Below are 14,834 nucleotides of genomic sequence, written 5' to 3'. Positions count from 1 at the left end.
ACCCACAATGCAACTTAGCCACAAAGTGACATCACTGGAAGGCAATTTATTAGATTACATCCAGCTACCTCTGGAGCCACAAAAGGCGTTAAACTATTCTTTTTCCCCTTCCACACATCTAGTAGTACTCTTCAAGGCCTTCAAGACACACATTAATTCAACATCCTGAGATAATATGAATCATAGCAGACACACTAGAGATCTACTATACTGCACTATCTGGTGACTTACAGCATTAAAACACATCTAATACATTCCGAGGACTATTTATTCAGGCAGGCATTCAGTTAATATCCATCGTTTTTCAGCTCCTTTTGAATGACTTTTATGTATCCGCCTTTTTACAACCTTTTAAATGATTCATCATGAACCTACTTATCTTTTTTTGTATCTTTTTAAATAATGTTGTTGTAAAGCACCTTGATCTGCACTTTATGTATTTATCTGCCTGTATATTGGATCTTGGATATAAATAAAGATGTGAAAAAGAAAGAAAGTGTTTTCTATGATTACTATTAAATGTGTTGTACTGGTAACACACTGATTGCATAGCTACAGCACAAACTTTATACTGTATTCTGTATTCTAACTAAAGAGTGAGTAGGAGGAGTATATTGCCGACCCACCACTCATCTTTTAGAGTATAGGCAGGAAAGTGTGGGAGTTCAACAAACAATCAAGTGCAATGTTGCTGAGAACTTGACTGAACCTCTACTTACTTTTATCTAAATTAGATATGGCATTGCTCCTCACATGAAAAAAAAGAAAGAAACTTGTGATACTCACTTGGATAATTTGCTGGTATGCGCGGTAAAATGATCCCATAACTGAGAGATCACAGTTTCAACACCTGCTCCAGCTTTGAGACAGAAGCTGAACCCCGTTACTGTTTGCTTTTTGTCCAATTCTCCCCCCCCCTCCACACACACACACACACACACACATTTACAGTAAAGCCATTTACTCTCAGTAGAAACATGTATTTGTACACCTGCATGTTGTTGTAATCCTCTTGTTCCTCTCTCGTTCTTACCTCAGAGATTTCGGCAAACTGCGTGTTGGCCTGGCAGCACTTCTCCGCCGTCTCCACAGCCAGTTCATAGTTGTCCACGAAAGCTCTGTAAACTCCGAGCTGGCTGGCCTGATGGACAGGAAAAGAAACAGAGAAGGAATGTGAAGCTTACAATGTTATGAACAGATCTGACGTATTACAAATGTTTGTCAGTGAGTGAGCTGCATGCACACCTTTAAATCCAAATAGAAATGTTATAAAATGGAGGTAAACTCTAAGCTGGCTTCCATACAGAAGACATAAACAGCGCTCTCTATGCTGTGAGACAGAACAGTTCATTGTAAAGACGGGAAAAGCAATGAGACCGACAACACCGTCTTTCAGTGTGAAGCGCAGATATCCAAGCACACTCGACAGTCCTCTTCACTACCTCCTTGCCTTCACTTCCACCACTTCAACATTGCTGCTGCTCTTAACAAAAAAAAATAAAAAAAAATAAGACTTTATTGTTTCTTTTCTTTATCTGATCTTCTGTTTTATATTACTGCCATCTGTTATCTGTCTGGAAATCCAGTAAATAAAGTCTGAATAGAAGTTAAACCTATATTGATCCCTCGAAGGGAAACGAAAGAGCTGTAGCAGCAAAAAGACAGAAAAAATACCGATAAACTAACAAATAGCTGTACCGCCTCTATTTTTCTTTTGTTTCATATTGAGGGAACACTTTCTACATTCTGCCTGTCGGGGACAATGTGTCACCCTATCCAAAAATTCATGGAGTTGTTTTTCCATTAGATGTGGAGATTTGTATACAGGGTAACTTCACTAACTCCAACCTTAAGAACAGCCACGCTGAAAAGGCTGACACATATTTCTGCTGGCCACTGCTTAAAAAAATGCATTGCATCAAAATGGAAATCAGATGTTCAAAATCCAAACTGGAATGTGGCTCTCTGAAAATCAGTAGCTGCTCCACATGGTAAAAAAAAATGTATTGGTTGAGGAAGAAGAGTGCAACATTTTACAAGATATGGCAACTCTTTTTGGATTATATGGAAAACCTCTGATCACACAAGACTGACCGCCCTCCTGTCTTCCTGTATAGAGGATGCGCTTGACCACATGATCCTTGAGATGAGATGTTCCCCCTGGTCTCGCAATGTCTTGTTAATTTTAAAAGCAAACTTGTACTAAGGAAACAGCCAGACAAATGGAGGCATAACTTAGCTCTTTACAGTCAGTCAGAACAAACACTTTTGTCTCATCTGTTAGAAATTAGTGTCATTGTGAAAATGCTGAGTAGCATGACGACTTCACAAACCGAAAAATGTCAACAGAGAGCTAAATGAAGTCCAACTAAACCTTTACAGTGTGACTCTGAAAATGCTAAACTCCTGTAGTGAGATGTATAATCCTTAGAATATCATATGTGGTGCAGGAGATTCAGTCCAGTCATCTGTGTCCGAGAGACTGCGTGTGACTGACGGCGACAACAGCAGCAGCGTGTAACCACGGCGCTCCTCGCAGCAGCCCGGCCCGTTGCTGTGGCAACCAGCGAGACCTGCACTGTGCCGGGGTGAGTAATTAATAATTGGTGTAACGGAGGCTATGAAAGCACATTTAGGAAGCTGGATGGCTGAATAAAACTCACAGCAAACGCTGCCTGCCAGCGCTACGATCCATCTCGACTATGAACAAAAGGACAATCAATTCTCCTGAACAAAAGCCAGAGGAGGAGAGAGTACAGTGAAGACGGGCTTTGTGTGTGTAATGTGTGAGAGCCTCAGATGTGCAAGAACTGGGCGCGCGCACGCACCCACACACACACACACACACACACACACACACACAAAGAATATCAAATACCTGAGAAAATCTTACCTGAGAGCACTGAACGAGTGTAGTGAGCATTAATCATTACCTTTACAGGATTTCATGACCTTGCTTACTGCTATATTGCAGAGCTTTAAGCTCCATATGGGCCTGCATGGAGCTTCAGTAATTTAGGCAGATGACTTTTGTCCCTTCCAGAGTCCAGACTTCAGGTTTATTACAACTTACAACTGACAGCCGTCATTTCGATACACCACGAAGGCATTGCATGTACAGTAGTGCTGAGCCCTGGGAAATGGCAACAGTTCCAGCTTGTAGTGCTGCAACTAAGTATTTTTCATGTTCAATTCATTTACCCATTATTTTCACAATTAATCGATCAATCATGTCAATGTCCCACAGTGGAAACTCTTACTTGTGGGTAATGTAGGCAACAGGTCTTGAAAAAGGAAGTAGTACGTGTGGAATAAAGAGAGGCGATATCTCTTTTTCTGCTGCATCGATTTTGATCATTGAGTACCACGATGTTTCAGAAGTGAAATGCCAGACCAGCGGACTGCTTTTCAAAACCTGCCCACATTAGCCACAATGCAGCTCAGCCACTGGGGTGACATCACAGGCAGCAATTTATCAGATTACGCGCGATCACTATCACTGACACCATCAATAAAGGACTACTACACATGTGTATGATTATTGACCACAGGAATTACTATTCTTGTGTCATTCACGTCCCCCTCTCATCCTATATTTAGGCATGACCTTACCGACATGCCCTGATCCTTGCTGTCTTGAGGGTGTGCGATTCAATTCTGTCAGGAATGTGAAGTCACAAGTTTTCCAAACATCATTAGCACCTATTATGTTATTGCTGGCAGCCACAATGCGCGTATGTGTGGCAGATCTAATAAAAGCAGAAAAGCATCATGAGCCACCATGAAAACACACAACAGCAACTCACTGATGCATTTCAAGCAGCAAAAATTGCCCCCAAAATGGATCTATAGTGTCTCCGCGCACACAATACAGATCTGCAGACAAGGAAGAAGTAAAATGGAGGAAGGCGAGGAGTAAAGCAATTTTCACAATCCTGCAATCCTGTGTCCTGCCCTGGGCCACACAATCTGCACCACAGCGGAGGCCATTCAGAGCGTGACAGTTCGACTGCGGAGGAGAACAGAGCCTGAATGTCTGCCAGCCACATCCACCCCGCGCTGCGAAGGCTTAGCGAGTGTACGGCTGCAGCTACAGTATCGTAGCATAAAAATGGCTTTAGGTGATGAAAGAAATTGGTGGGGTGTTTGGATTTCTCAGTTCAGGATTTGTCGTGTGTGAGAGCATGTGTGTAATCCGCGGCGGAAAACAACATTAAGAAAAACAGCCTCATGACAGACCACGGCCGTTATAGGAGGAGGCCGGATTTATAGCCACTTTGTGAGGGACTTCTAACAGGCGGGGATATTTTCTTACACGGGGGGGTGGGGGAGAAAGACTGCTTTGTCTACAGTGATATATTGATAAGAATAGACACACACAGAAAGGTTAAGTCCCTTCATTTGCAGCGTGATTAAAGAGTCTCCATCTCTCATCTATGTTCGCAGCTGTACAGTGGTGCTTTGAGCTTAATGTCATTCTGCTGACAGTCTCACGGTGACAATGCTGCCGGTAATGTTTACCATATGAGTTTAGCATATTAGTATGTATAACATTTGCTAATTGCTGTATAGCTGAAGCCAATGCAGAAGTGCTTTATACCTCAATTCTTTCTAATGCCAATCAGCGGGCAACTCCACTGGTTTTCAAGATGAAGTCATGTTGTCTGTAAGCTTATGAGAAAATGAGCCTGCTTTTCACTTGATTTATTACCCTCAGTAAACATTTTCCCAATAAGATCATGGTCTAAACTGCTAGTCTTCTTCAACTGCTACTTTCCAACTCAACTTTTTCTCCAAAACCTGATTTTGGTAGATGGTTGCGATGTATGAGGAAGAATCAGTCAAAGACTAACTCTGTCTGACACAAACAAATCTTACGATTCTTCTCAACTGTCAAACTTAACAGTCTGTTCAAATAATATTCATCTTTTTCCCATGCAAAGGAGGGTGGACAAGCAGATGTTGACAATCTTTCAACTCACTCACAGCCACCTGCGAGACACTTCACTTAAAATTCCTTAACAGAGCGCAGAATGACTGTCTGTGTGAGGCCAAGTGAAAGATCAAGAGTTATTCTTCTCCTAGAAATTCACAGAATGAGCCTTTTTTTCAGTCCTTTAACCCCCACAGAGCCGCATTCAAAGCTATTTCATCAGTTCGCCTGTCTGTCTTCATGGTGTAAAACCTTCCCTTTGCCACAGTCTATGAAGTGCGTGTTTAGGAAGAGCAGAAGTGCGACTTAGCCCTATTTTCAGCCTTCAAACGCCTCTCTCCGACACTCATGCTCATAACCTGTCAGTGACGCTTTGCCTCTTCCTCTTTTCTCTCTGTCTCTCGCCTTCCTTGTTCTGATGTTTCATGATTCCTAAGCCCGTCTGCTCCCTCGCAGATTTCAGAGTCACGGTGAGACAGCTCCATCGGAGCCGCAGCCGCCTAAATCTACTTGCCTCCCCGACTCTCATCCCATCTCTCAACCCTCCCTCCCCCATTCCTCGCCTGTATCACCTCCTCTACTCTCATCTAATCTCTCCCTCCCTCCCTAACGAAATGGCTGTCAATGTAGCATTTTTTTTCCTTTTTTTCCCCTTTCTGTAGGCTCAGCGTCTTCTCCTCCTGACTTTTATTAACTACTGTCTGGAGAGAGGGAGGGAAGGGGGCAGTGTGTGTGTGTGTGTGTGTGTGTGTGTGTGTGTGTGTGTGTGTGTGTGTGTGTGTGTGTGTAAATGCGCTAGTGTGTGTACATGTTAGAGAGCAAGAGTGACGAAGACAGCCACACTCTAGATTAGTTAGTTCGATAGAGAAAGTGTAAAAACAGAAGTGCGAAAAACTGTCTTTGTCAGCTTGACGTAATGTTTGAGACCTGACAAGGAAAATCCGCAAATGTACGGACACGCCAGCGCCAGTCTTTGTGAGGAGTCGCTCCATCTTCCAATTGAAGCCCGCGAGACAGAAACACTCAAGTGTGTTTTGGCGTCGCACCACTACCGCAGCGTTGCTCTCTAACACTGTAAACAGTCTAACATCAGTCTGCTCAATATTTGTTTTTTACCCCACATCAGAGCCATGACATCACTGCTTTGTTTGAGGCTGAGCGCCTGGCAGTTTTATTGGATGGGAGGAGAATGTGACAGAGAAGCAGTTTTTCGGAAGGAAAGAAAATATATAAGCAAGCTTTAAGGACACTGTTTGATAAAAAATTGGTTTCTGGCGGGTGACTCTTTGCCAGTAAATGAAACAAATTAAATCCTAATTTCTTATCTTGGCTTCAAGGGGAGCTTCCTGAGGGAAGTTAATAGCAGTGTGTATGGGTGTGCGTGTGTGTGTGTGTGTGTGTGTGTGTGTGTGTGCGTGAAAGAGAGAGAGAGGGGCTCCTATTTATAGCAGCTTCTTCGAGACACAAAGCACACAGTGCAGTGATGGCCTCAGCTGCCTGAGGCAGAAAGGCGGCATTGTGAAACATGGCTGCACCTCCCTCCGTGTGTGTGTGCGCGTGTGTGTATGCGTGCATATGCGTGTACTTGAACCGCATGAGTGAGTCCGAGGGGGGGAAGAGAGAGAGACAGGGAGAGTCAGGGAGACACGAGTGGGAGAGGAGCAGTATTTGGGAGAGAACTAACAAATGATTCATTGTGGGTTAATTGACCCATTGTGAAAATGATTAAATGGGCCCAGTGTACATTTGGCTCCGACATCTTTGGCAGAAACTACCGGAGGGTTGAGAGAGAGAGAGAGAGAGAGAGAGAGAGAGAGAGAGAGAGAGAGAGAGAGAGAGAGAGAGAGAGAGCGGCAGGAAATAGGAAGAAAAAGCACAATCCAGATTCAATTTGTCCACATTTAAAATGATAAAGAGGAGCATCACTACAGAGATCAAATCTGCATTTCGTTTCATTGGTTTATTGAATCATGCTGACAGACTCCGCTTCTGAAAGCCTCCTGATTCTACAAACAACATTACTGTGAGTAATGCCACTCTTGCACAGTGCTTTTGCTTTGGGTCGGCGTGCATAAGGTCAGAAAACGTAGCTGTGGCACCCTGAATGTCCTTTCCGATACCGTCAACCCTTTTTGGGTGCCCAGTGTTGTCACTCTGATTAAGGGTAACGTCGGACAGTTACACCCAGAGACGTTTCTGCTGTCACTGGCGCACACACAGAACACAAGCTCGAACCACCCCGACCCCGTCCCTTATCTCCTCCTTTTTCCTCACCAGTTTCTGGAAGAGGTCCCCGACCCTCTGGTGGTGGCTCCACTGCTGGACGCGGGGCAAAAGTCCGTCGTAGAACTCCCTGTGGATCTCGTAGAGCTCAGGCACTTTGAAGAAGATGGTTTCTATCTGGGAGACGGTGAGGACGGGCTGTGACGTTGTAGCTGCGGCCTTCAGAGGCTTCATCGGCTGAGAGGAAAATAGTGGAGTAAGAATAAGTGCAGCAGGGTGAAGTGTGTGAACAGTGAGCATTTGCAACTAGTTTAAAAAAAATACACAAGGACTGTTTTATGTATTGAAAATTAAAAAATGTGCATCTGTAAAGTAAGACCAAGGAACAAAACATGTGTTGCTTAAATAGGAAGTACCGTTGCTAGCTGAAGCTATCTGCATTTACCACAAGAAAGCTCATGTTAGCCAACTTTAGATTAGACATTACTGCAGTTTTTTGCTGCCTTTAAGACTCATTTCTCCCTGCATGACCATTTTGTCTTGTTCGATTAAATTGGGTCATAAATCGTAGGTCATCAAAGTACCAAGAAGTTAAGTTTGTATCGTGAAGATTTTAGCAAAAGTTGCTTATTCAAACATCCAGCACACACAGCGCAACAATAGCATTAATTTGGGGTCGCATTTCCTGCCACCTTTATCCTCCAGCTCTGTTTGTGTCTCCTAAACTCCTAAAAAGGATATCACGGCCCTTAGTTGCTAAATGCTATGTTCTCCTCGAGTACTGCGGGTTAATCAGAGTTTTATTTCAGCTGCCCGCAACAACAGTAGCGATAGTAAAGTTAAAAGCAGATTGATGCTGAAAGATGCTAACATGCTCTGAAGAGATACCACTGCAAAAACCGGACTGACCATTTTCTCTCTTCTCATATAAATGTTCATATAACCCAACCTTTGAATGTCTCATGTCTCTTTCTCAGTTGGAAATGGTTTCATTTTCTGTTTGGTTTGGCTATTCATAACTTTGATTGCTGTTATTAATAGTCTGCAGAACGAGCGAGCCGTTAAATTCAGATCCATCCCAATTCCCATGTTCCACACACAATGTGCCGATACATCTAGTGGCACCCTAATGATGTGTCATTCTCTGGAAGTGAAGTGTCACATCAGAAAACTTTAAACGAAGTCAATACTTATTACTCACTTTGCTGGATCAATTCGTGTGTGTGTGTGTGTGTGCGTGTGCGTGTGCGTGTGCGTGCGTTCTCACCAGCAGCAGTGCCTCCAGGTGACTCAGGTATGTTTCCTCGGTGGCCAGGATCCCAGACAGGACCCACTTCCTCATCTCCAAACCTTTTTCCAGGTCACATTCATTCTGCAACGAACACAGAGACAGAGAACAACGAAGTTGAAACAATACCCAGCAACACAACACTACTGTCTTTACACAATTGATTCAGGCTTCTTTTTGTGTCTGAGGCATAAAGAACATCCAAAGCATCATATTATTCGTCATATCAGCTGGTAAGAAGGCCTCTAATATAACTTGCAAATGTCAAATTGAAGGGCTCTTCGCTCTTAGTTGAGCTTGACATTCCTGCAGGCTTGCTGTTTTTTTTTGCTTCTACAGTCTAGGAAATCAAACAGCAACAATTGCACCTTCTAGAAAGCCTTACTGGTTGCCTCCCCGTTCTCCCCTCAGCCCAGTCAAAGCTCACTGAGGAGAACGGACATGAAAGAAAACAGAGAGACAGAGAGATTCCTCGGGCTGTCTTGTTTAACCACAGACTCTGAAATAACTCAAACAGGCAGGGTCTCCTATGGGAGCAAGGTTGGCGTATAAATATGTGTCTGTGAGGGAATGCCAGCGCGCGCACACACACACACACACACACACACACACACACACACACAGACAGAGTGAGCCCAGGTTGGGACGAGGAAGCATCCGGTCCCTCCGGCTATGAGGAGGAGGAAAGAAAGAAAACAGGAAGGAAGGGGATGACAAAGAAAGAAGAGGAGAAGTAAAGTTGGAAGAGGGAGAGCAAGACAATACAGATCCAGTTTATTTAAAGCAGCTGAAGGAGAAAAAGGGGGCAAAGTATCTGATGTAATAAAGGGGAGACACAGACAGAGGGCAGGCAAAGGGAAATTTGAGAGACATAATCAGAGATAAGCCACACAGTGTAACAATTAGTTTGTTGCTGCCATGTGTGTCTACACAGCCATCAGTAGATTCTACATGAAAAAGGGGGCTAAAGATCAGGATTCTGACTGAGACTTGAGGCCATATATCATGTGTGTTTGTGCGGGTGGGTGTGTGTAGCAGTCTGCAGAAAGTCTGTCCGTAACTCAAAAATGAGAACCTAAAAAGGGATGTGAATTTAAGTGTGCGTATTTTATAGTTTCTTAGCGTCTATTTTGCTTTGTTCTTAATTTTCTATAGTTATTGGTCAGAGTAGCTGTTCCTTCTGTACAGACTGGTCGTGATGAAATTCAAATGAAGTAGATAAGGACAAAACACCTGCGTTGTGCAGAAATGTATTTACAGCCCAGATAGATGTCACAGCTGATATGATTTTGCCAGTTTTTTTTTTTGTTTTTGTTTTTTCGGGGGAGCTTCATATGCTTTTATTTTGATAGGACAGGTTGAATTCGAACCCTGGGCCAGTGCGCGAGTTTGGTTAATCCAGGTAACAGTCTGAAAGCTCAATTTAACTTACAAAAACATAAAATTGTAAAAAATAAATGACGAAAACCATCACATTTGGGATAGACAAAGTCATTATAGTCCGTTATTAAAACTACATCTCTACACAGAAGAATTCACTCATTGTCTAAACATGCATGCTGAAACAATGTACAGTACTCTCATGAGCTGCATCTGAGGATGTGAGTGCTTGTCTGTGGGTGTACATGCATTTATTTAAATGACAGGGTAAATGGGCCTGAAACCTGTTTCCATGGCCACTACATGAGCAGGTCTAAGGGGACGGTTAAAGCCCAACATTTTGAAAAGGCTCCAGGATTAATTTGGACTCCACTACACACTCCATTGTCAGCACAGTTACTGTTAAGAGTATTGATCAGCCTGTTAGCCAATAAAAAAAGTACTTAAAATCTACCAGGTGATTTTGATTTAATATCAGATTTGTCTTTATATTGCAGATATTCATACTGAAGTTAGCATGCTAACCAGCTAGCCCCAGCACGTCCTGTCTCATAATACTCTTCCAAAAACTCAGTCTGGATTGCTAGCTGCATGGCTAACAGAGCTAACGGCACTAACTAGGTAACGGCAGCTACAGTTTGCAGCAGTTTGGGGTCACTCTGGTGATAAGCCGCCCTCTTTTTGTTTGAAGGGACCGTAGACTGGTGGCCAAATCTTACATATTGCACCTTGAATGCAGAGTCACTGTGTTTTTTTTTTAAAGTATATTTTTGGCCTTTTAGGCTTTATTGCAGCTGCAGCTACAGCGAGGATGAAGCCTCTGTACATGGAACACCCACTCTATCCGCTGAGCTAAACAGCGCCCCATCGTGCAAAGGTTTGACTGAAGAAAATATAAAATAATATTCCCTCAGTCTACTTTTACATTTTAAAGCTTGGAGAAATTTATAATACAGTATACGAGCATATTATCCTCCTCATGTCTTCAATAGTTAATACATCGACTGTGTATTTTTTCTTTGTCTCTCTTTCTTAGGTGGAGGATGATGGAAGTGATTATGACAGACATGTATTATGCATCACACGGAGCTGTCAGGGGATCCATTCTGTACACAATAATATCAGTTTCCCCTGGAAAAAAGTCTACTCGCTCATTATGAATAGACTCTCAAACAGCCAAAAGCGCCAAACTTCTCTCTTTGCTTATTAAGACTGTAAATAAAAGGATGTTGAAGGTAAATAAGTAATGTAATTATGATTTATGATCGCTCCTAAATGGATTACACTGCATCGCAGTGGCTTTGATTCAGTCTGACTCCACTGACTTAAAAGGGGAGAGCCCGGGGCAGCAACAGAGCCCCCTGAACGTTTGCGAAATAATGAAAAATGAATGAATCACTGCTGAGCTACAAGTATCAGCATGAGCTACTGTATTTGACTTTGCCCCTCACAGGATATGCCCGCTGGTTAAAGAACACGAGAAACATGAGGGTCCATTTGAAGCCTGAGATAATTTGAGGGGAATGAAAAGGAGGAAAACTTTAACATTCAGCCACGTGGTGCCGAACTAGCAGAGCGGAGCCGAGAGCCGGAAAAAGTGTTTATCCATCATTTCAGACCCCAGACGAGTCCCCAAGGAAGTACCCACATCTCCAGACATATCATCTTTTATTCATCACCGTGGCAACTAATGAGCCCATCTCTGGGTTCAGACTAAAAGGGGTGTCTGCCTTCATTTTCTGGTCATCAAAAAAGTAGAAGTAAAACCCAATCTCCCTCCATGGGGTGAATTAGGATCAGCGTGTCTTCACGCGTTCACGTCCTGTATGTGCAACAGAGTAAACAAAACACACACTTAAACCCTTTTCAGCTCACACAACACCCCTCAGATCAGCTTCTGATTTGTTTATGCACGGATTGTGTTCGTGGGAGATACAGGAGGATCAATGCAAACAGTGTTTATTTGACGAGCGCATCGCTGAAGCTCAGGAGGCTCAGATGGAAGCTGAGCGGCAGCGACTGTAATAACATTACTTTTGCATCTCTCTCTCTTTTTCCCATGGAGTGAAAGAGACTCGTATAAATATTCAGAGCCAGGCTGGAGAGAAGTGAGCGGTAATGCGTGCCCTGTTCCACACTTTATTAACCCTTTTAAATTGAATCTGTTTAGCATCCTGTTCTGTCATCACTTGCTCTCTGAATCGACTAACGTGATGGCTTCCTATCTCTACATGTCTGCTACGTAACAGAGCTGTCTTAGAATCATCCTGAGCTGCAGGAGAACATTCAGCATTACTTCTGGTTATTTAAGCTGGCACTTCAGCCAGATGTGCTAGACAGAGCTGATGTCTGCAGGGGCTTTCTGCCTGGGATGATCGGAATGCTGCGTCATGCCATGATTTTAATTGTGAGGAAAGAAACTGTGCCATCAGTGAATGTTTGCTACAGATGCGACGAATCATAACAAGGGAGATTTCAGTCTCCCCAATCCTCGTCATTCACCAAAGTTGGTCATTTAGATGTTAAGCGTTGGCTGAGCGATGACCTCCCTCATCAGATTGTGCCCTCCAGGTGTGATGTCACACATCAAATGAGAAGCTATTTTAATATGAATTCAGAGAAGACAGTCCACAGCCTGAGAGAAATTCAGGGGATGTCCCGTAGGTTTAGGTTTAAGGCTCCAACCAAGGCTAGGTGATATGGGCATTATAGAATATAAATTACTTTTTGGGCATATTTTGATACACAATATATGTATCTTAATATTTTATAATTTACAAAATATCACAATACCTCAATATCTAAATTGCAACAACATTGTTGTTGCTTTCACAAAATATTAACCCAATATTTTGGATAAATAACCACCAGTAATGTGAATATATTGACTAAGTGGGGAATAAACAACACTTAAGTCATATCAGGATATAATTATAGATATACACATATACAGTATAGTCCTATATCATACTATATAATATTGATATATTGCCCAGCACTAGCACCACCAATAAACTACGACATCCCTGATTGTAATCTGGCCAAAGACCATCATTGAATCTCTCTATTCCTCATTTCTTGTCATCGTCTCTTCTGTCAGCTATCAATAAAAGGCATTTAATGCACAATAAAATAAACAAATTTTTAACATGGTGCTCTCCGGCTGCCCTTGACTGACCTACAAGTATGTGTCACACTGCGCACTAGGATTACAAAACATAACATGTGGTCAGTGCTTTTGCAAAATTGTTAAATAAATGAATAAAAATACAGAACACTGTCGTCACACTGCAGCTGACTTCCGATCAGTGACCTCTCTCCCCCCCCTCCTCCCCTCTCTCCCCCCTCAGTGCAGAGTCAGATTCTTAAAGAGAACAAGAGCCACTGTGGAAAATTAAATCAGCAGCATAGCTGATGGTTGGTGATGACTCATCACAGTGACATCATAAAACCATCAGCTTCCACTGAGCCAATCAGAACTCATGTGGGCTCTGACTCATCAATTAAAGAAGCAGACTGGAATGATGTTTGAAGAGAGGCTGTCCAAGGGCAAATGAAGGGCGATGGTAACTCCATACTCCAGTTTTTGAAAGCATGTCTGGCTGTGTGGGGAACGTGTTGTTTGGCTTTATAACATCTAACTGACCTTAAACCCAAACATTCCCACAGTGTAAGGTTCACTCAGGGATTCTGCCACTAAACATGAAATCGTCTTACATCTTTTCTACAATAAATGTATCAGTCTGATCCAAGAAAGGAGGATGAGCATGTGTGCATCTCTGTACATATAAGAAGGCAATCAGCAAGAGTTCCAAGCTCGCAGGTCAAAAGGTTGCATGCACTCAAAGGTCTCATCATTTATTGGCAGATTCAGGCCATCAATCAGATTGACAGGCTCGCTTGCTCGCTCGCCAGCTCAGACAGAGAGCGCAGACCGAGGGGGGCGGAGTGACTGATCCCGCTTCATGACCACTGATGCGATTACTTCCTCCAAGGGCACAGTGGAGAGGGGCAGTATTAGCCTATTACATTCTCCCACAATACCTCGCTATCATAATCAAACATATGACTCTAGCTTCTGCATCTGCTGTCTGAGAAGTATTCGGTAATTTAGACAAAGAACATAAATGATAAATTAAAAAAAAGAAAGAAAAAATCGCCTAAAATAGATTATGGCAGTAGCATCCATGTTTATCTTCATCTTTGCTGACACTAGGGTGTGTGTGTGTGTGTGTGTGTGTGTGTGTGTGTGTGTGTGCGTGTGTGTGTGTGTGTGTGTGTGTCAATCCTCTCCATGGTAACCTTTGAAGAGCACCAGACGTCATAGATCACTGGTTTTCTCTCCGCAGACAAGAGAAAGCAAAGGAGGGGAGGGTAAGAGGATGAAGGCAGCCACGGGGTGATGGAGGTGATAGGTAATTCTGCCTAATACCCTGGATGAGAAAGAGCCCGACTCTTAATGGGAATGAGTTTCTTTACTAGATGACTGCTTCTGGGGTTATGAGACATGGCGATATTGTCCTTTATCAATCCTCTCAAATGCCGGATTTGATTTCTAATCAATTGACAGATTTTTGACGGAGCAGGATTGCTGTAAGAATAGATTAGCCCACTTCCTGCTCTGTATTGAGGTCAAAGGACATAACTATTAGCACATATTGGCACCCATGTTTGTAGAATATATTCATATGGCCTCACGCTGTGTATCAATAGTAATATAAATCCTTAATGTTAAGTCACTTTGCTTTGTTTAAATTCCATTTCTGCCATCGAGAGAAATGAACAGTTTTAGGAGACGGTGTATTGGATTGGGTGGCATACTGACCGACTTGGAGGACTCTAACGATCCAGAGGACAGGGTGTCCCGACTGCTGCGGCTCTTGGAGCTGAGGTGCGGCGAGGATGACGGCGAGTCATCGATGTACGGCAGGATGTCGTGGTGCCGCCGCTGCTCCTCTGCGCGGTCTGCATCATAACCGTATGTGGGAGGGGTCCCGGTGTAATGACCAT

At 43.2% G+C, this 14,834-nt stretch overlaps 1 protein-coding gene across 1 annotated transcript in view; it reads right to left on the bottom strand.

The window, feature by feature from the left end:
• Window positions 1-14,834, bottom strand: part of bcr (BCR activator of RhoGEF and GTPase) — a 91,543-nt gene that overhangs the window by 24,109 nt on the left and 52,600 nt on the right. Inside the window, exons 2-5 of the mRNA XM_030435545.1 lie at window positions 14,650-14,834; window positions 8,424-8,528; window positions 7,208-7,393; window positions 1,034-1,141 (exon numbers count right to left, since the gene is read on the bottom strand). Coding sequence (XP_030291405.1) covers window positions 1,034-1,141; window positions 7,208-7,393; window positions 8,424-8,528; window positions 14,650-14,834 — 584 coding nt within the window. The remainder of the gene's footprint in view (window positions 1-1,033; window positions 1,142-7,207; window positions 7,394-8,423; window positions 8,529-14,649) is intronic.

Source organism: Sparus aurata, chromosome 12, assembly GCF_900880675.1.
Source record: "Sparus aurata chromosome 12, fSpaAur1.1, whole genome shotgun sequence".
NCBI classification, from domain to species: domain Eukaryota; kingdom Metazoa; phylum Chordata; class Actinopteri; order Spariformes; family Sparidae; genus Sparus; species Sparus aurata.
The sequence above is the reverse complement of the archived record's forward strand: the minus strand, read 5'-3'. Positions and strand labels throughout refer to the sequence as shown.